This window comes from Lynx canadensis, chromosome A1, assembly GCF_007474595.2.
Source record: "Lynx canadensis isolate LIC74 chromosome A1, mLynCan4.pri.v2, whole genome shotgun sequence".
NCBI classification, from domain to species: domain Eukaryota; kingdom Metazoa; phylum Chordata; class Mammalia; order Carnivora; family Felidae; genus Lynx; species Lynx canadensis.
The window spans coordinates 93,247,512-93,270,375 of NC_044303.2; the positions used below are offsets into that span (position 1 = coordinate 93,247,512).

At 41.5% G+C, this 22,864-nt stretch overlaps 1 protein-coding gene across 1 annotated transcript in view; it reads left to right on the forward strand.

Annotated features, from left to right (window-relative positions):
- Nucleotides 1–22,864, forward strand: part of KCNN2 (potassium calcium-activated channel subfamily N member 2) — a 157,138-nt gene that overhangs the window by 111,440 nt on the left and 22,834 nt on the right. The window contains exons 4-5 of the mRNA XM_032592690.1: nt 8,880–9,021; nt 21,605–21,715. Coding sequence (XP_032448581.1) covers nt 8,880–9,021; nt 21,605–21,715 — 253 coding nt within the window. The remainder of the gene's footprint in view (nt 1–8,879; nt 9,022–21,604; nt 21,716–22,864) is intronic.

Genomic DNA, 22,864 nt, shown 5'->3' on the forward strand with positions numbered 1-22,864 from the left:
TGTGCAAGCGTACAAGAGCAGGATGAAATCAAAATAGAAAACTCACTTTGGTGGGGTATCCCAGTGACTCAGTCAGTTAAGCATCCAACTCTTGATTTAGGCATGGGTCGTGATCTCACAGTTGATGAGTTCAAGCCCTGCATCAGACTCTGTACTGACAGCATGGAGCCTGCTTGGGATTCGCTCTCTGCCTCTCCCCTACTCACACTGTCATCTCTGTCTCTCCAAATAAATAAACAAACTTAAAAAAGAAAAGAAAACTGACTTTGGTGTGTTTTAGAGTTAATAAAGAATTATGCATTTAATGAAAATCAGAACTGGCTCTGGCCTAAATTACAATGGGGCTTTACAAGTAGCCTTTTACTACCTATCTCTGCTGCTTTTCTTGGGATCTACTTATCAGTAGTGAAGGAAGTCAATATGTTGGGACCCCCAAGGTCGTAAAGACATGTTTATGTTTTCACAACTCACTGATAAAAAGAAAAGCAGGGAAACAGGAAGGGATAAGAAGAAAGTCACATTGATTGGGGCTGTTCACGTTCTCTGGCCTGAAGGAACTTTGTGTAAATTATTTATGGAGTAATGTTATACATAAAATTACTAACATCTTCACTTTAGAGGGCCTTCGCTTAGAAAGGTATTTAGTATAATGCTAAGTGAAATAAGCCATACAGAGAAAGACAGATACCATATGGTTTCACTCTTATGTGGATCCTGAGAAACTTAACAGGAACCCATGGGGGAGGGGAAGAAAAAAAAAAAAAAGAGGTTAGAGTGGGAGAGAGCCAAAGCATAAGAGACTGTTAAAAACTGAGAACAAACTGAGGGTTGATGGGGGGTGGGAGGGAGGGGAGGGTGGGTGATGGGTATTGAGGAGGGCACCTTTTGGGATGAGCACTGGGTGTTGTATGGAAACCAATTTGTCAATAAATTTCATATATATATAAAAAAAATAAAAAAAAGAAAGGTATTTAGTAAAATCTTTGCACCTACTGGATTTTACATTTTATTTGAATTTAAAAGGATAATTTTAGGTGTCAGTGTTAACATTATTACATACTCATATCATTACTTTCAATCTGTTATATATTTTTTCCTCGATCTGTCTTTACCTTTCATATTCACACTTAGTACAACTTACATGTCACCTTAGTATTCTTTGCCATCAGTTTTTCTCCGTTACCATATTTTGAACTTCTCATAAACACTTAACTATTTTTTGCTCATATACACGTTTCTGTGTAGATGTTCCACATGTTATTGAATGAAGAACTTCTGAAATAAAGCTAATAGATGGTTCTCAGCCTTGACAACACATTAAAATCACCTGGAAGCTTAAAAAAATATATCTGTGTCATGGGATACCAGACTTTTGCATAGTTATTTTTTTTAAATGTTTATTATTGAGAAAGCACAAGTGGGTGAGGGGCAGAGAGACAGGGAGACACAGAATCCAAAGCAGGATCCAGGCTCTGAGCTGTCAGCACAGAGCCTGATGTGGGACTCGAACCCACGAACTGTGATATCATGACCTGAGCTGAAGTAGGACGCTCAACAGACTGAGCCACCCAGGCGCCCCTTGCATATTTAGTTTTTAATGCTCCCCAGGTGATTCTAATATGCAGGTACAGGTGGCCACCTTTGATTTGGACCAGTGGCAAATAAGAGATACATGTCCCCCCTCCTTTCTGAGCGGTTGACACTCAGTACTTTTCTCCTTTGGCCCTAGGTGTAAGCCTTCATTGGAGCTCTTTTTATGGTTGTATGTCTTAATTGAATCGCTTATTTTATTTGCTTTTACTTAAAATCAAAATTACAAGTACGTAGTTGGGGTTTGGAGCAAGATCATGTAGATCTTTCACTTCTCTGGGTCTTCAACTGGTAGACATCAAAGTATCAGCTTCATTATGGACATAAAATGGATCTGGACACCATCCCTTTGACTACAGCCCATTGGGCTGCCCAGTGTTCTGATGATTCACCACCAAAGTAGATGGAGTTGTAGGTACACCTCATAACCCAGGGGGAGTCATCTCTCCTTGGGGAAGCTTATTGCACAGAAAACCAGATAGGTCTGCTCTGTGGGTAAGTAGAGCAGGGAGAGGGGCTGAGCTATGCCTGTTTGGTTCCTTTGCCCAGATTCTCCATCCCTCACCTCTTCAAATCCAGGAGTAATAGATTGCCTCCACCTTTCCCACCACAATACACAATACACAGGTTAAATGATTAAATAATGTTAGAGACAACCATTTTTCATCTTTAGCTGTGATCTCTTTTTCCCCCTCTTTGAAACTTTTTAAGATCTCCTTATTCCTAGTACTTTGAAATTGACTGTGGGGGCTCCTAGCTGGCTCAGTCGGTAGAGCATGTGACTCTTGATCTCGGGGTCATGAGTTCAAGTTCCATGTTGGGTGTGGAGCCTACTTTAAAAAAAAGACTTAAAAATTAATAAAATAAAAACCGAAGCTCAGAATAATTAGAAAAATAATAAAAATGAAAAAAATAAATAAAATTTACTGTGACCACCCCCCACTCCCATTGACTTAGGTCTTTTCTTATTCCCAATGCAGATACCAACTAGAATCTTTGAGATCCCTGCCTTCCAGTTTTCCTGGAAAAACCAAAGAAATAAAAGAATGTTTTCATTTCTTTCCTCCCACTTTCTGTGTTCTAGAAATTCAGTTATTAGGCCATCTATGTTGATTCTCTGAGAACCAACCTTTATCTTCTCCTTTACCCTTGTCTTTTTGTCTTTTCTACTTTCTGGGAGGTTTCTTCCAATTTATATTCTTATCATGTTATGTTATTTTTTTCACTATAATATTTTTTTAAGTTCCCCTCTTTTATTCTTTGCACATTTTTGTTAGTATCCTGTTCCTGTTTTATGGATGCCATCATTTCCCTTAGGTCTTTCCTGACAGAAATTAGAGAGTTCAGGACTCCTGTCCCCATCACCCTGCATTGTGTCCAGGTTCTCCGGTTTCTTCCCTCCTCCCATTCTTTCTTTGCTTTCTTCCTTTTTTGTCTGTATCTTTTCTATAGAGAATATGCTTCAAATGTGCGCTGACCATCTATGGTTCTTTCATGTCAGGAGTGGGAATTGGGAGCTCTGTATGGGGAGAAGAGCTTGTTGTCTGGTGAAACTTCCTGTAGGGTGGGTAAGTGGACAGCTGCATTTTTCGTGAGGGAATCCTTGATGTTGGTACATGAATGCCTTTTCACTGAAACTGTTCTGTTTCTCCAAAGGAAAATATTCTTTGTCTATAAAAGTGAATTCTATTATAGGGTCTGGGATGGGGAGTGAAGAAAGGAAACTGGAGAAGCTGTTATTCAGTTTGGAAACTTGAATTTCATCCCCATGTTTTCGGCCCCAAACAACTTTCCTGACCTTAGCTGGGCCCTGGGTCAGAATCTCCAGTCTGTCCCCAGAGAATGAACTCTGTCTCCTGTTAGTTGTCTGGTAGTACCAACCAGGGACAGGCACCTGACCCTCTGCATGATACCTGGTTTCTTGAAGTTGTGAACCTTCCATGGGTTCTATGACACTTTGTGCCTTTTAATTGGAGGTATTTAGGCCATTTATATTTAATATGGTTACCAATATGCTTGGATAAATCTGTCCTCTGGCTGTTTGTTTTCTATTTGTCCCATCTTTTCTTTGTCCCTTTTATCTATTTCTGCTTTCTTTTTGGATTACTTATTTTTTATTTTTCCATCTTGTATCCTTTAATGTGTTATTAGTTACTACACTTTGGTGTATTATTTTAGTGGGTCTTTTAGGGTTACAGCATACCTAGACACTTAGGTATACTGTAACTAAATTATCACAGTCTTATCTTCATTTAAAATGATACCACTTACTACAACCTGTCTTTAAGTGATATTGAACTACTTTACATATAGTACTTGTACTTCTCCAGCCTTGGGGTTTTATATCCATGTACTGATCACTACTCAGCTGAATAATCAGGAAGACTCCTGTGCAGATCTCTGGGTCTCCCTCAGTGCAGACTTCTGTCTGGATTTTGACGCTTTGAACTCCAGATCTCTCTGGATTTCCAACTCTGTCCCTGAACTTGGGGAGAATTTTGGACAGTGCCTGGTTTCTCTCCCTCAGCTACATCCTGCAGATTCTCTTCAGATATTAAGCTGAGGCGATTGTATGACCACTTTGGTTGTTTACTATCTCTCAGGGATCACTGTCCTTTTTTAGTAGATGATCTATGTCTTGTTAACCATTGTTTCAAATATTTGGTCTGGTTTTGTAGTTGTTTCAGGAGGCAGTGTAAATCCAGTCCCTTGTTTCTTCTTGGCTGGAAATAGAATTCCTTGTGTACTTTTGTTTGTATAAAAATGTGTTATTTTTCATGCTCTGATTTCTCCTTTCTTTCTTTTTGTTCTTGTGGGTTTAGACATTTTTTTCAACTGCCTTACTATCCTTTAGTGGTATCTTTGGAGAGAAAGGTGGATTCACAAGAGGCAACGGGTGGTGGATCAATCACATGCATTTAAATCTCCATAATACTTTTTACTCTACAACCAAGGCTGGTATGTGAGATCAGAGGTGACAATTGAGATGAAGTCTTTTTGCCATTTGTAGTATTAACAGTATGTTTAACAGAAGAAGACTAATGAATGTAGTTTGTCAGCTGTTAACCTCCAGTGTTGAATTATTTTTTGTCAGTGTAAAAATACCTAGAAGTTGCCCACAGATCTTGGAACAGAACATGACAGATCTGATTCGCGTTAATTGATGAGCAAGACTCATTCCTGTCCCCTTTTTGTATCTCTGTATATGTGATCCTGAAGGCCTAGAATGTGGCTAGGGGCACATCAGTTTGAGAACAAATGTTTCACATTGTCATGCTACTTAATTCAATAAAGACATAGTCTTTGTCCTTAAATTCTTTATAGTTAAGATTCTAGGGGCACGTTAGATGAGCAAATTACACATTACATGTCTTATGACCCAAGTTAACGTTGGCTGATGGTGCTAGACATCTCTACAGAGGACCACCTGAAGTACCCTGTTGACCAAAAGCTATGTGGAGTCTGGAAAAGGGGACCAATGAGTAGATTCTCAAAATACAAATCAGGGCTAGGGGGGTGGAGGAGGAATTGCACCTGTAAACAAAGCCATGAAAGAGGATGGCATAGTGCCAGCCACTCGTGTGGCCAAAGCTCCTGTTGCTTCTGGAAAGATGCTGAGAGAGAGTCCGGGGTGCAGGGCAGATGCTACCTCATTCAGGGAAGAATTCAGTAATGCCCTGGGAAAGATAACCTGGCAAATTTAAACAAGTATCACAGAAAGCTGTCATATTTGTGATATAAGAACAAGTGGGAGACCCACTTGAGAAAATGGCAACAGTGAAAAAATGAATGGAAACCAAGAAAAGGAATATTTTGCCTTTTTTCCAAACCTTAAAGCCGATCTCACAACCATTATGTCTATGAAACGTGCACTGCTCTAAAACAGTGCAGTAAGTCTTCTCTCCAAACTCCAGAGTTCTTATTTTAAAAGCTTGAGATCATCAGGCCTCCCTTGCTCTAATTTTAATCTTATTTGATGTATTTTTAATTAAATAGGGATTCATACTGATCAGAATTTGAAATTTGCCACTTTGAGTCATTTCTTCACGTCTTTCATAGAATAGTTCTTGTGAAGAAGGTTGGAATTGTCTAAGTTTGTGAAATAAACATCTGTAAATAGTGTCTTGAAATTTTTTTCTTTACCCTTTACATTGTGCAGATTAATCACTCACAGTGGTGTGAATCTGGCATAGTTCCAAACCTGGCAGTGTTCTAAGGGATAATATCATCCTGCTGATAAGTTTGATATTTTAGTTGCCAGGAAAGAAATCTTGATTATTCAAATAGTGCCTAATGCGATTCCCTAATTGCTTCTCTCTTGACTATTCACAAGTAAGTATGTCTGAATGTAATATAAACATTAGTCCAAGATGTTATTTTTCCATATTGGTGAGCTACGTTTCAGGCAGATTTATTATTTCATAAGCAGAAAAAAAAAATAATTTACCATTGAATCCCAAGCCCTAAAATACCAATTCCTAGAAAGTTTATTTCTAATTAGGCCCTTCACTACAGGATTACAGTGTCTGACCCAAAATAATGTGCGTAGTATATAATGAATATTGACAGAACGATAGAATGGTGTAATGCTTGAGAGTCTTTGCAAAGAGTCAAATTTGTGTATTTAAAACCTGGGCATTTATTAAGGTAAGCAACTAAAGAGGAATCGGGTTGCCTAAACGTTCCACTGAATGCTTTTTATGGTAATTTTCAAAACTGTTTACTTCTCCGAGCTTTGGAAACCAAATTGGAAAGAACAGATGGGCAAGCTCTCCATACCCATGACGAAGTTGAGATATCTTTGTGGACACCAGCCATGAAGGTTTCCCTTAGAGACCTTTGTTCATAGTCTGAAATCTCACACGCCTCTTTGTAGGTGCACATGTGTCCTGGCCATTCATGGTGTGGAAATAACTTGAGGATTTCACTGGCACACGATCGCATTTTCTAAGTGATTGAGGACACTTGGTTGATAGAGGGTGGGGACTATCACTGTTTTGGCCAAAAGGTTGCCTTGGTCTTAAAGTAATGATGTAACATGAGAAAATCCAACCCAAGGGCTGAACACATAGTGGGTGCTCCACAAATACTACAGATGCATCAGGGAATTAGAGTCTTCACCTCTTCAGTGTCTCAGATCTTTATGTCGATCGTGCTTTGTTAAGAGGCCTTGTCTCACAACTAAAGACTGTATGGAACCTGAGTGCCCCTGCCACCCCTCTCTTGTGCAGCACACACCCACACTAGGGGAATGTGTTCCCTATTTTAGGCAGGTGCTTGATGAAAAATACAGAGAGCCCCAATATCATGAAAGAGTTATCATCTAAAGCTTATTTCAAAGGGTCTTGTTTTAAAAAATTGTTTTAATGCTTATTTTTGAAAGAGAGAGAGAGCATGAGTGAGGAAGGGGCAGAGAGTGAGAGAGAGAGAGAGAGAGGGAGACACAGAATCCAAAGCAGGCTCCAGGCTCTGAACTGTCAGCACAGAGCCTGATGCGGGGCTCAAACCTACCAACCATGAGATTGTGACCTGAGCTGAAGTCGGACGCTTAACCGACTGAGCCACTCAGGCGCCCCTAAGTGTCTTGTTTAAAATAAAAACCACATTCGCCCATGGAGGTCTTATTACACAGGCCCAGCATGCCCCCAGAGTAGGTCACAGAGCCCATTAGCTCATGTTGCAGCTGAAGTATAGCACCGATTGCATCACAGATGAGGGTGAATGCACTCATCTGTCTTCCTGGAAAGCTAGGAATGCACTTGACCTCTATTTTGGCAATGACAGCCTCTCGACCTGGCCATTCTGGGAAGAGGAGATTCTACAGCTGGGTCCTGGTGGCAGTTCACTAGGGTGGAATGGTGGAGATTTCTAGCCTCCTACCACCCAAGACTCACGGTGTGCTCTTCGGCAAGGATTGAGCATGGGCAAGCTAGGAGATTATGAGCATGCTTTGGAGAGCAAGAAATGAGGCCAGGAAATACCTCTCAGTGGTATCTGAGAGCTGTGAAGGAAAGTGGTCCTTAGGAGACGTTGGGTGAAGAGCCAAGAATACCCGTGGTGACCAGAGTCTGGGGTCTGACTGCCACGGAGACTAGAGGAGGGGCACTCTGCTCCATGACTACATAGCACACGCATCCAGGGCAAGTTCTTCTGGGGTAACAACTCACTTGGCCTCACTGTCGTGTGCATGGCGGATAGCAGTGTCTCCATGATGGGCCAGCATTACTGTTCAGTGCTGCTAATTCAAATAAACACTATAGGATATCTTTTTTTAAGGTTTATTTATTTTTGAGAGAGAGCGCGAACGTGCAAGCAGGGGAGGGGCAGAGAGAGAAGGGGACAGAGGATCTGAAGCAGGCCCCACGCTGACAGCAGCGAGCCTCACTCAGGGCTCGAACTCAGAAACCGAGAGATCATGACCTGAGCCAAAGTTGGATGCTCAACCGACTGAGCCACCCAGGTGCCCCCATAGGATATATATTTCTGATATAAAAACGCTCCTCCTCCCCCACACCACGAAAATCTTGATACCTCAAAGACTAATTAGGATAAACTATATCCCTCCCTCTCTTTTTGACTGCAAGCTTTTCGTGTGTAACTACTGAGGCAGTGATTTCTATCAAGCTCCGGTTCTGGGCAGGGACTGTGCAATCAGTGGCACATTTGTGTCTTCAAGGAAGCCAGCTAGAGCAGGACCTTCAGGTAGACAGTCTCAGTAATGTCCTGTGGGGGAGGAATACAGAGGATGCTGAGGGCATGTAGGGGAGGGGCTGGGAGAAGAGCAGACAGAAAAGGCTCCACCTGCATTTAATTTGAAGGATGACTAGGAGTTGGCTCATCACAGAAATAAAGGTAGCAAAGGGAACAGCATGGCTCCTCCTACTGGAAGGGTGCGGGGAGAGATTACAGATTGCATGCAGTAGTACCACATACGGTCCCATTAAGTTGGGCACGTCAGCAGGCGTCAAGGAATGAGGAACCACGAGAAAGGCATGGGCAGAGTTCAGAAAGAAATGTGCATTTGTCAGTTTCTACCAGTGAAAAAAGCGCTTGTCCTGTTTTATAGCTTCCCTTTCAGACTGTTTTTCAAGTTGAGGAATGTCCTGATGTCTGTCAGATTGCTCAGGGACACCTCAATTTTATTGACACATAATAGTGAGATTTGAAAACCTTCCGGTAGATCAGTTTATGGAAGCTACTTAGTGAATTCGCTGGATTGGATCAAATTGCCCTTGGCAGCCATACTGCAGATTAATTATAAAGGACCGGCTCTGTTTGCTGTTTTGCAGGTACCATGATCAACAGGATGTTACTAGCAACTTCCTCGGAGCGATGTGGTTGATATCAATAACTTTTCTCTCCATTGGTTATGGTGACATGGTACCTAACACATACTGTGGGAAAGGAGTCTGTTTGCTTACTGGAATTATGGTAAGTGTCTTTTTACTTTGTTTCTTTTGCTTATCCTCTTAGACCATGAAGGCATGAAGGTGCACAGTGTGATTTGATTGCAAGCCACTAGGTTTCCCAACAGCCAGCAGCCAGTATAAATAATCAGTTCTAGGTTGGGAGAGAACATGGCTGGTTTTGATCTTCATTCTTAGCGTGATACAGCTCCATGAAGCATCAGTGGCTGTTGGATTGCTTTTTGTGGGGAGAGGCACTCGTTTTGATGAGCAAATCTGGTCTCCAAGCTGCAGCCAGGAAGTTCTTCATTTCAGTCTGGGTCCTCTCATTGTCATAAGAGCGAGGTACACTTTCTCTTCTCTGAAACACGCTTTCCTTATCTGCAAAATGCGGACCACAACAACCTATCCTGAAGTGTGCTGAAGGGCTGAAAAATTGCGTTTTCTCAATCACAGAATTAGATTACAGTTGACCCTCAAGCAACATGGGTTTTGACTGCACGGTCTAAGGATATGCAGATTTTTTTTTTCCAATAAATACAGTGTAGTACTGTAAATGTATTTTCTCTTCCTTATGAGTTTCTTTCTTTCTTTCTTTCTTTCTTTCTTTCTTTCTTTCTTTCTTTCTTTCTTTCTTTCTTTCTTGGTTTATTTATTTATTTTGCGAGAGGGAGAGAGAGCATGAGCAGGGGAGAGGCAGAGAGAGAAAGAGACAGAGAATCCTAGCACAGAGCCTGACGCAAGGCTCGAACTCATGAATAATGATGTCATGACCTAAGCTGAGACCAAGAGTGGGACACTTAACCGACTGAGCCACCCAGATGCCCCTTCCTTATGGTTTTCTTAATAATATTTTCTTTCCTCCATCCCGGGAAAGTTGACTTCTGAGCTCAGGTGTGAAGGGTGAATAGCCAGGCAGTGTGGCAAGAAGGAAGGGGATCCAGGAGGAGGAAATGGTTTATTTGAAGGTAGTGAGTCAAGGGGGAGCTTGGTACCTTCGAGCAAGGTCATTGGGCCAGGGGTGAAAAGTGGGACAGTGCCATGGCATGAGGCTGGGAGGGGTGGCCAGGTCTTGCGGAACCCTTGAGAAAAGTCTGCTGCCCGTAGCGACATGTCACTGTTCTTCTGTGATGCAGCACAAGTTCCTACGTGATCACTACCCCGTACCCACCCCGATTTGACCAGGACTAATTGGTTCCATGTATTTTAGGTGTATACACATTGGAGGCCAGCAGGTTATCTCAAATTGATGACAATGTAGTATGAACTTTTCAGTGTTTAAGCCAGACGTAGCTTCTAATCGATGCACTGTGTTCAGTGACCTGGGTTCTGTCCATTTCTCATCTGCTTTGTGTAGTTTGGCGACAGCAAAAAGTATCATCTTGATGCTTCTTTGATCTTCTGCTTACATGTTGGGCTATGAGAACGAGTACCAGGAGCTCCTAAGCCAGGAAATTCCCAGCATTTCTGATGTTAGGCATCCCTCCCAATGCCCCCACTGTGTCCACCCCCATGCTGGCAGCAGAGGGACAGGATCTCCATGTGAGGGCCTCTGAATGGTGGCCAGGGCAACACGCACCCTGCTAGCAGCTGCCTCAGAAGATTGTTCCAAGAGTTCTAACTGGCTGGAAGGACTGAGCTGCCCAGGGCATAGATGGAGTGGGAACATTCTTCTCCCACTTGGTAGTAACCAAACGGGGATTAAGGCAGCTAGATGTGAAAATAAAATCTGGGCCAATTTTAAGGTCATCAGTGGTAATGAGAGGCCCATTTCAAGTCCCAATTGTACAGAATACGATCTGGGGTTATAATTTAACATGGTTTGCTTGTACAAGAAAAATAGTTTTGTGCATTTTAATGAACTTTTTTGTTTTTTTGTTTTTTGTTTTTTTCATTACAACGGGTAGCGCCCATTCTGCTCACTGTTGGATCATTTCCTCCTTTTTCCTCAGAAGAGATAGCATTTTATCATATAGCATAATGCTTTGGGAAATGAAATGTGCATGGGTGTATTTTTGGAGGGCCATAACAAGCCCACAAGGGACATGAATGATGCTATTTATACACACAGAACTGGTAATTACAGAGTCTTTCCCCTTAAGCTTCTTAGAAACAATTTCCTTGGTGTTCCTTTCTGGCAAGATGTCCCCCCCCCCACCCCCACTCCTTTATTGTTGAATCAGGTATGACTCAGGGCTTGTGCAAATAGCCTAATATGCAGTGGATCATAGCCAGATTGGAGATTAACCTTGCCTGGATTCTGTGGTACTTGTAGCTTTCCTTGCTTTTTTCTTTGCCCTTCCTGTCTTTCTAGCCTCATCAGACAGCACAAATCTTCTATTTAGTTGTTTGAACCACTCCTTTGCTTAGATGTCACTGGTGATCCTACTTCACAAAAGAAATGAAGTTATAATCCACTTATAATCTATATGGACACAAATGTGTTATGTGCACTGAAATTTATAGCGACCTCATTGCCACTGTCGAGATTCATGGTGAAACAGGCCCTCTGTTCTCAGCCTGAAAAGCTCCACTCTATTTCCCTTCTAAGGGACAGATCCCTTCCCTTCCCTTCCCTTCCCTTCCCTTCCCTTCCCTTCCCTTCCCTTCCCTTCCCTTCCCTTCCCTTCCCTTCCTTTCCCTTCCCTTTTTCCTTCCCTTCCCTTTCCTTTTTCCTTCCCTTTCCTTTCCTTTTTCCTTCCCTTCCCTTTCTTTCAACATTTATTTGTTTTTGAGAGACTGAGGGAGACAGAGCCCGAGCAGGGGAGGGACAAATAGAGAGGGAGACACAGAATCCGAAACAGACTTCAGGCTCTGAGCTGTCAGCACAGAGCCTGGCATGGGGCTCGAACCCACGAACTATGAGATCATGACCTGAGCTGAAGTTGGACGCTCAACCAACTGAGCCACCCAGGCACCCCGGGACAGATTTCTTTCTTAACTGGCCCCACCCAAAATGGTTTACTTGCATGTAGAGAAATTCAGTAATCTCGGACGAGCCTATGTGAAATGCTAGGAGGAATAGGATTGTGTCTGTCCCTAGCCCAGGCAGCCTCCCGTTGAGTTGGGCCCCAGAGCAGTCTCCTGGGGGTGAGCTTGGGGAGTTAATTCTATCCCTTGTAAATTTCCCAGGGATCGGCAGTGTATGGCTGGAGGTTTCCTACAAACTTGTACAGTGTTTGCCTGTACAGTGTTTGGCTGGCAGTATAGATACCTAGAAAAAGATCACTTGTTTTCACAGTTCATATAAAAGGTTAGTTCCCTTAAGCTGAAATATGTTTTGTCAGATACTGCCCCCCTCCAAGAGACTTAAATACTAGTTTGTCACCTGGGGATTATCTAAGCCAGATATGGCTTCCTTTTGGGGGGGGGATTTATTTGCCTGTTGCCCCTTGGGCTTTCTGCAATGCATGTTTAGATAAACTGTACAATGTCAGATTTCCCCTGGGCCATCTCTCTCTCTCCCTCTCTCCATCTGGCCCCTACTAAATTGTGAAAAAGAAATACGACTTACAATACTTCTGAGAGAGGACAGGGCCATCCCTGAATCATCTTGTATATTTTCTCCAAAGTACTGTATTTCTTTGTTTTCTCTTATATTTGAATTTTCTGGTTCTTGTGTTTTGAAATTGAAAGAATTTATACCTTTATGTGTTTTTTTTTACTTTGACATAAGATACAGTCGATCCATATGCTAACATCTAAAACACTTACCCATTTCAAAAATGTACAAATAAAGAAATGAGCACTGCATTTCTTGATAAAGCTAATGAAACGAATGAATTATTTTGTGGCATCGTCTTAGATGTTCACATTTCATTGGTTACAAACTCAAAATTAAACCGTGATTTAAAATTTTTAAATAGCTTAATCTGTGTCATGAGTGATATTTTTGGGAGCCAAGGACATTAAGATTAATCTGCAGTGCTCTGGGCAGAAATATATTGTTAGACAATGAGGAGAGAGAGTTTTCCAGAATATTTCTAAGAGAGTAACAAGTGAACATTTCAAAAAATAACCTCTCCTCACTTGAAATATCAATTGTGAATACAATCCAATCAGGCAAAGCTTTTCTCATAGTTTTTACAACTTCGTTTACAATGTTCTACATAAATGATGATGGAAATGCTAGAATAACGGGATCTCAGATACTGAAATGTGTGAAGAGGTATTACACTGTGATAGGTCAGACAAATCACGCAGAAAGTTCCTTTTTACCAAGACCTACCTGATAGTAAAGCTGAGGAGACAAAGATCTCATTCTCTCTCCTGGATAGTATTTTAAAACCATAAAATCCTAGGATCGTATAATAAGTCACTCATCACCCTTCCAGAGAAAAGCCATGAAGGTTGTAATTCCTTTTTTCTCCTTATTCATCTGTCTTTCCTCTGTGGGGTTGTACCAAGGACCTGAGGATTCATTAGTGTGGATGTCACCATAACCAATGGCATGAACTCTCTCAATGGCTTTATTCTTTTGGTTGAAGGTGGCAGGCAGACAACCTTGTGAGATTGTTGTGTCTTCGCTATTGTCGGCTCGAGCTGGTTTCTCATGATCTCCAACTGGATGCAGAGAAGGGAATTGTTTTGCTTAGCATTTAAAAGGTTATCCTGTCTGCCCTTTCATATCTGCACATCTAGACAAAACACATTCTGGAAGCTCTCATCTCCCCTTGCTTATGAATACAGATGATTGTTTTAAGAGGAGAATACAACCTCATTGGTGACAGAGTATCTCCTGTCTTATAGGAGAATGAAGGTCCTTCGTTCATTTGCAATTTTCGCTTCTCCATTTCTGTGGAATTATGATGTCTCTTGTGGGCCCTTTGTGTAGAATATGGATGACCAGATTTGGGGGCAAAATTACCTTTAAACATGAAGTATCATCTGCCCCATCCTAGGGACACAGGTTGGTGTGTGATAAATGGTCCCCTTGGACTTCCACAGGGTCCCCCCATGGATTCCTCAACTCAAGTGAGTCCCTTTCAGAAGTGTGATTTAGGTTTTGCTCAAACACTTCTGCATTTCATAATAATTGAAAAATCATGGCACCAGTGAATCTTTCAAGTTTTACTTAGGGAACAACAACAATAATATAGTCATTAATTTTTATACCATCTTAGGATGAGAACTTCGGATAATAATCCTGTCAGCATCAATTTACCCCAGTGTTGAGGAGCCTTAATTGAAGGTCCCATGGTGGTTCAGTCAACTGTCAGAGGTCAGCAGTTTTAATCCTGAAGGGTAGGATTACACACTACACTGTCCACTCAGTCTGAGAGTATTCCAAAACATAGCCATAAATTAGCAAGAGCTTATAAGGAAAATGACTGGTATTCAAGAGGGCTAAACCTAAGGTCTGGTTATATTCCTGCTACTTTCTGTCTTTCCATTAGGCGATTTTTCTTTCCCCTGCCAATGGATATGGAAATCCCAAGAAACTTGGTACTGCATGTATGAATAAGCAAAATAATAATAATAAAATAAAAACCTAGGATCCTTTATGTGTGTCTTACACAATTTGGCATCAGGTGTTTACTATCAAATACTAACTTTGAAGAAGTTTTTAATTTACTTTTCATTTATTTTGGGGGGTCTTTCTGGTGTATTCACCGAATCTCATCAAATAAAGGCTCAGTGTGGAAAGCCTATCTTTAAATTCTTAGGATAGTTCCTATTTTGTGCAGGGTAGCAGGAGGGGCACCACGGGCCTATTCAGCCCTAAGGCTAAATTCCCCACTAATGCCCCCAAGCCGACCTTCATTTCTGCACAAGAAACTTCCTTAAGAAAGATGACCGCTGGTTTCTCTCAAGCACAGGCAAATAGAGGCGGCAGTTGTTGTGACCTTCTAGCTTTTGCCTTGTAGATGCCATGGTTCCACCTAAGTTTTCTAAACTATCAGCATTTTTAGTTGGCAAGGCTGGCCTTCCTGTCTCTAAAGTACATGCACTCACACTAGCGCCGTTGCTAATAAGGAGATTTAAACCCGGGGATGAGTCATTGTTGATGACCAGAGTTCTGTGCCACTTTCCAACCATCCAAGTACAAGAATGAGCTGAACAAGTAATTCACTCTGAGGGAGACCTGGGTTTTCCAGGCACCAGTTTTATCCCTGAACTCAAAAAACCACACACACCTCCCCTCTTCCATTGGATGAGGACATCGTACCTGACCTCTGCCCTCCTATCCGCAAGTACCACCCCGTCTTTGATAAACTCGGGGCATTTCTCATCAAAATTACCTTGTCATTGATTTTCACGACCCAAGGAGATCTTGCAGAATTCCAGTAGGATGTAACAACAAAGCTGAGTCTTTTAGAGAATTCTATTTGCCAGAACTTTCATGAAATAATATTTATATCAGACAAGGGCACTAAAATCTATTTATTGTTCTATATACTGAGTCACTCAAGCCCAGGGACAGAAACATGGGCAGTATTTTCAAACACTCATTTTACCTTCCTCTTGGAGGATAAGCTGATATTTTTAAATGAAAAATATTAATCAGGCTTAAAGCTGCTTTATTAATTTGGATGTATCTTAAGGAAAAAGCATGACTTTTTTTTTCAAATTAACTATGTTTTGATAAATTTTAATTACTGTTAGTCAAAGAAATTGGCTATCACACTGAAGTTTGAGCTTTTAGGAGTGATTATTAGAACTGCAGGAAGATAATTAATTTAACACTGGAGTATTTTGAACACTAGCATTTTTTTCATTAGTCCTTCTTGGTGAGGGTGGGGATTCTGGGACTTCTAAAAGAAAATTACACATTTCAGTATTTGCGTTAAATCTTTGGCAGCTGCCTTTTTAAAATCAGAATCAAAACCTTTACCCAAACGTCCTAATAAAGGAATTTCCCTTCTGTACAGGCTTGCATCCTTAAATGGTTAAAAGCTTGCTCCCAGAATGCTTTATCGAAAAGCTTCTCGAAAGTATTTGCAGGATGAGAACAACCAGGTGACCTGAAGTAAAATTATGGGAGTACTTTGAACTTTTCCAACATTGTGTGATAAAATTACCTAGGGGAAGATGAACGTCTCTTTCGGGCATCCTGGGGACCAACATGACTTACGATTTCTGTGCTCTGATGAGGAAATATAGAGTGGAGAAAAGTACCATATTTTAAATTTTTTAAAGTTTATTTATTTTGAGAGACAGAGTCAGCAGGGGAGGGGCAGAGAGAGAAAGGGAGAGAGAATCCCAAGCAGGCTCCATGCCATCAGCACAGTCTAATGTGGGGCTTGAACTCACAAAATGTGAAATCATGACCTGAGCTGAAACCAAGAGTCCCACTCTTAAATGACCAAGCCACTGAGGTGCCCTGAAAAGTATTGTATTTTATTTTTAAAGTGTATTTATTTATTTTGAGGGGGTAGGGCAGAGAGAATCCCAAGCAGGCTCCACACTGCAACACAGAGCCTGATGTGGGGCTCGAACCCATGAACCGTGAGCTCATGACCTGAGCCAAAACCAAGAGTGGGACGCCCAACTGACTGAGCCACCCAGGTGCCCCAGAAAGTCCTGTATTTTAATTTGGCAGCAGCTAAGACTCTTCAGGTGTTGGTATTCAACTACTACTTAGGCACTCTGGTCGTCATTTGTGTGCTTCACACTGAGCTGACATAGGGAGATGAACATTCGTAATTACCTCTTCTATGGACAAGGCCTTTCTCCCTCCTCTTCCTCTCTCTCCCTTGCAACATCTAATTTGTTAGAAGGAAAGAAGATACACCAGCTAAGGAGAGCCTCAAGATTTGCTTTTAATATATTGGCTTCATAAACACTGTGTTCTCTTCATTTAGTTTTTAGGTGCCTGAGCATCTTGAAGGGACAGGCCAATGATCTGTTTAGTTTTTCCATCGTAACATAAACGAAATGGGAGAAAAGTAACCAGGATACACTTTCTGACTCTGGTGAAAGGAATATGACTCATCTTGTTAAAGACATACAGGGATCTTCATTTCAGAGAGTAACATATGTTCATCCCAACTGTTTCCACATCCATTGTGATGACGACAACTTTGGAGAAAATGTTGTAAAAGCATGTTTACTCTCATTTGTATTCATTTGATGAAACAGAACGCTCCTGGAAATAGATACTGAGTGGACAGCAGCGTCACACCGTGACTTAAATGACTTAAATGACATTCATGTTGGCAGGGATTTACTTCGGACCTAGAAAGCTTTCGGAGGTGAACCAGCAATTTTGCATATCTCCACATTTATTTTATTTTTGTAAAGTTACTGTTTTGAAACCCAATTCTATACACATGGCATCCTCGTCTGGTTTATTCAGGACCTGGGGACATAGAAGTGTATGGCTTCCCTAATTAAAATGAAAGTAAAGGAGGGGCACATGGGTGGCTCAGTTGGTTAAGCGTCCAACTCTTGATTTCAGCCCAGGTCATGTCTCATGGTTTGTGAGTTCAGGGCCCTCATCAGCGAAGAGCCTGCTTAGGATTCTCTCTGTCCTCTCTCTCTATGCCCCTCCCTCAATCATGCTCGTTGTCTCTCTCTCAAAATAAATAAACTAAAACTAAAAATAAATAAAGGAGTGACTGTATATGAACAGAAAGAGGTTTCTTAAGTGGCTCTTGAGGTACCATCAAAGGGTACAGCTAGGATAATGGAGTGACATACACAGGTAATAGTTGCAGTAATTCCCAAATTGTCACACTCCTTTGCTTTTGCAGTTTGCAACAGCGATACTCATTTTCGTGCACAAGACTTAGGGGGATCTAGAGAACACTCAGCAAGGAATGGGCCAGTAGCAGGAAAAAAGAGAGCCCAAGAATAAACACAAATAAAAATCGACTTTCAAAGGCACTTGATACCAGTGATTTTCCACTCCTGTTAGGATGTTGATTTCTTTCCAGAAGGATCTCAGCAGTGGCCACCTGCCAGGGGAAAACAATACTCAACTTTGAGTGCCAACTGCCGCTCTCAGATATCTAACAGCGGAAGCCCCTCAGATTTTTACATTTTCTGCTTATTCAGAAAGCATCCCTGCTCTTGAATCTCTTGTAACTCACTGACTGACAAGCACCTGGGAACAGCCTGCAGGTGATCCTATATTTCTCGAGCAAGTGTTTCCCTCCAGTGGGTAGGTATAGACAGCCATCTTGAGTGGCCACAGATTCCATCCACTGACTGTGATTAGCCCCTTATCAGTACACCAAAACTGTGTACATTTTGTGGCAAACATCTGAAAGTGAACAGAATAGATGGGTATGCTTCCAAAGGCCATTTTTTTTAATTTCAAGTATAGCTGATATACAATATAAGTTTCAGTGTATAACGCAGTGACCTGACATTTCTATACATTAGAAAATGATCCCCGTAGGTCTAGCTACCCTCTGTCACCCATATAAAGTTACCACAATATTATTTACTATATTCCCTGGAATGTATTTTCTATCCCTATGATTTATTTTATAATTGCAAGTTTGTTTTCTATATTTATTAGTCTCTTTCTGTGATGTCCGTTTTTTTTTAAAACTCCACATACAAGAGAAACCATATAGTACGTGTCTTTCTCCGACTTCTTTCACTTAGCATAAAACTTTCTAGTTCCATTCATGCTGTCTCCAGTGGCAAGATCACATTCTTTATGGCTGAGTAATATTCCATTGTGTAGACATACACAACATTTTTATCAGTTCATCTATTGATAGACACTTAGGTTGCTTCTGTGCCTTGGCTATCTTAAATAATACTGCAATAAACATAGGGATGCATATATCTTTCCAAATTATGGCTTTCATTTCCTTCAGGTAAACACCCAGAAGTGGAATTACTGGATCATATGGCAGTTCTATTTTGAACATTTTTTGAGGAACTGCCATGGTGTTTTCCTCAGTGGTTGTACCAGTTTGCATTCCCACCAACAGTGCACGACGAGGGGTCCTTTTTCTCCACATCTTTGCCAACACTTGTTATTTCCTTTTGGTATCAGCCATTACGACAGGTGTGAGGTGGTATGGATTGGATTTGTATTTCCCTGATGATTAGTGACGTTGAACATCTTTTCATGTGTCTATTGGCCATCTGGATGTCTTCCTAGGAGAAATGTCTGTTTGGGTTCTCTGCCCATTTTTGATCAAGTTATTTGATTTTTCTGGCTATTGAGTGAGTTGTAGGAGTTCTTTATATATTTTGGATATTAACCCCTTATCTGAATACCTATCATTTGCAGATATCTTCTCTGTTAGGTAGGTATGTTGCCTTTTTGTTTTGTTGATGATTTCCTTCACTGTGCAAAAGCTTTTTAGTTTGATATTGTCCTTTTATTTTTTGCTTTTGTTGCCCATGCCTGAAGAAACAAATCTAAAATTTACTCCTCAGAGTGATGGCCAAGAGTTTACTGCCTATGTTTTCTCCTAAGACTTTTATGGTTTCAGGTCTAACAGGTAGATCTTTAATTCATTTGCAGTTTATTTCTGTGTATGGTATAAGAAAGTGGTCCAGTTTTCCCAACACCATTTATTGAAAAGACTGTCTTTTCCCCAGTTTTTTATTCTTGTCCCCTTTGATGTAAATTGACCATATAAGCATGGGCTTATTTCTGGGCTGTCTATCCCGTTCCATTGATGTATGTGTCCGTTTTTGTGCTAGTACCGTACTGTTTTGATTACCATAGCTTTCCAGTGTAGATTGAGATCAGGGAGCATGCTACCCAGCCGTGTTCTCTGTGGTTCTGTACAAATTTGGGGCTCATTTGTTCTAGTTCTGTGACAAATACCATTGGAATTTTAATAGGGATTGCAATAAATCTGTAGATTGTTAATTCTTCCCATTCATGAGCCTGTTATATCTTTCCATGGATTTGTGTCCTTTTCAGTGTCTTTCATCAGTGTCTTACAGTTTTCAGAGTACAGGTTGCTCGCCTCCTTAAATTTGTTCCCAACTGTGGGTCCTTTCTAAAAAATAAAATTAGGAGCAAATTAGGCATATAATTTTCTGACTTGCTTATTTAAATATTACGTTGTCTTTAAGCATCGCAGAAATAAAATTTTAATACAGCCATAACATATTACGGACACGGGCATGCTAGGAATAACTACCACTCCTCAATATTAGATCCTGACGATGAAGACTACCTTATATGGAAGATGCAGAGTTACTTTCATAATGAGTGATTTTCAGACCTATTTGTCATAAGGAAAGCCAGGTTACCTTACGGGAACTTGAGACTCTCCTGGCTAACTAGCCAGTGAGCACATTACCATTTTTGCGAACATAAAGGTGATGCTATTAAAAACTAGTTCAGGGGTGACTCAGTTGGTTAGGCATCTGACGCTTGATCTCAGCTCAGTTCATGATCTCACGGTGAGATGGAACCCCATATCAGGCTCTGCGCTGGCAGTGCGGAACCTGCTTGAGATTCTCTCTCCCACTCAAAATAAATAAATACACTTAAAAAAACTAGTTTAAGAGGATTCAAGTCTGTTGAAAGATCCACAGTTGTAACATCATGCTGTTGGGTGTCCCTCTTCACTGGGCTCCTGCGTGGACCCTGCCTTCATTGCTCTGTGTCCACTGAGACAGTTGGGCAATATCTACTGCCCTGTGGCCCTCTCAGGGGAGTGATTCCTTCTGGAGGGCTGGACTTCCCTTTCACAGGCCTGTCAGGAGCTCTTCAGGCTGTGACAGCTCCTCAGTAGTTCCCCCTTCTCTCCTGGTAAGTCAGTTGTGCCCAGGACCCATGAGGTGGCAGCAACAGCATGACTTTGCCTAGACCGCCTCCTGCCCCCCACCCCCCAAGAGGTGCCCCAGCCCTGCCTCCTGGCCCTGTATGTAATCACTGCTCTTACAACCAAGAAGTCCTCACACCTCATGCCCGTGATCATGGAGAAGGAAACTCTAATCCCTGGGGTACCACACAGTGTCTCACATCTCTTCCCAAGAGACCTGCACAGGGGCCTATCATTCAAAACACAGCGCTGCTGATCTTTTGCAAAATAAAGGTAACCCATGCCTTTCTTAGTATTGGTAAGCATCTGAACAGGACGACTATGCCTTATGTTCAACACTTTCTATGTCTCCATTGTCCAGGTTCAAATCACAGAGATCCTCCCATATCTTGAAGTTGTGCATCCACCGAGATAATGCAGCTCTCTCTTTTCATTCCTGGTACATCACAGTCAATTGGGTGGAAGACCTCTGGTCTTATCTTGATAGAAGATTATGCAGTGATATTTTTTTAAAGAATAATTGTTATTTCTACTCCATGCATTTATGCTAATTTACTCATCTATTACTTGTTCCTGTTATATTTCCAGACAGACTTGCTCTGTTTTTTAACAAATGTCTGCAATTTCAGCAAGTTGCCCCTTTACCATTTATTTATTAGTATTAAAATATGTTTGATTCACATATTATGCTTGAGATCTTAAAATACGTGAACTAAGGTTTTGAATCCCAATCTCCGGGCATGCTACTTGTGTTTGTTGACCATGCATTTTTGGTCATAATTATTAAAGCCACTGAATGCTACTTTTTTTTTTAATCTCCAGCTTCTTATGTACTTGGTGAAAAACATTTTTTACTGTGGCTGAGACCAAAAATCATAACTTGTTGGGGTTCTCTTCTCTTCTGATTTTCAGGGTGCTGGTTGCACAGCCCTGGTGGTAGCTGTCGTGGCAAGGAAGCTAGAACTTACCAAAGCAGAAAAACACGTGCACAACTTCATGATGGATACTCAGCTGACTAAAAGGGTGAGTTACCACCCCATGGATCTTCAGAGGGAAGATTTTCGTGTGCTTTCCATTGCAGGGGTGGGCAATCGATTTCTGTTTTGACCTCTCAAGCTGAAACAACCTGGTTTAAAGTTAAGGCCTTCTTGGAATCTGTTCCATTTTTTCCCCCCACATTTTGAGAATAGGCCAGTCCTAACTTTACGTCAGCTAGGAAATAATTGGACAACCTTGGTATTTACTCAAGGATAAACCTAGACCACGTCAGTATAAACAAAGAGGCACACTTAACATTTCAGTTTGCAGGATACAAGAAGGGAGTGATATTAGATTGAATAGGAAGGGGCAGGCTGTCAATGTTATCTAGAAATTTAGAGTGTCATCTAGAGTGATGTAACAATGTTTTACTGAGCTTCTGTGAGCCAGTCTCTGGTCTAAAGACTGGGTGTGCAGGGACAATAAGAAACCACCAGTGACTTGTAGGACTCCAAGGAGCACAGACAGGCCCTTTCTGTGATTTAAAGGCTATGCAAGAGATGAAGGGCAGCAGAGCCCACTGGGAAAATATGGCAGAAAACAGGAATCCCGGTGTTGACACTCTCTCTGTACGAGGCTTGGCTCCCAGTATGTCACCTGTGTAAACTGGTGTCATACGCAGACAACTTTCTGAGAGAGGCACTAGCATTCTGCCCATTTTACAAATGTGGAAGCCAAGACACAGAGAGGTAGCTTGCTCAACGTCACTATATCCAAGAGGAAAAAGCTTCTTCTCCCACTCCCGCCAAATGTTTAGCCTCTCTTCCTAGTCACTTGAGAGACCAAAATACAAGGTCATAAATAAAGCTAAAAATCCTTTTTTAGCAGTGTCATGTTGCTAACATAACTCAAAGGAGAATCCAATCGGGCTGTCATCCAAATAACAAAACACATTGTCATTTGGTAACTTTACCCATAAAAGAATCCATGGCTGGTTCAAGGAGAGTTCCAATTTTCAGTGGTTTTACGCACTTAAAAAAATTTTCTTTAATGTTTATTTATTTTTGAGATGGGGGGGAGGGGCAGAGAGAAAGGGAGACACAGAATCTGAAGCAGGCTCCAGGTTCTGAGTTGTCAACACAGAGCCTGATGTGGGACTCGAACCCACAAGCAGCAAGATCATGACCTGAGCTG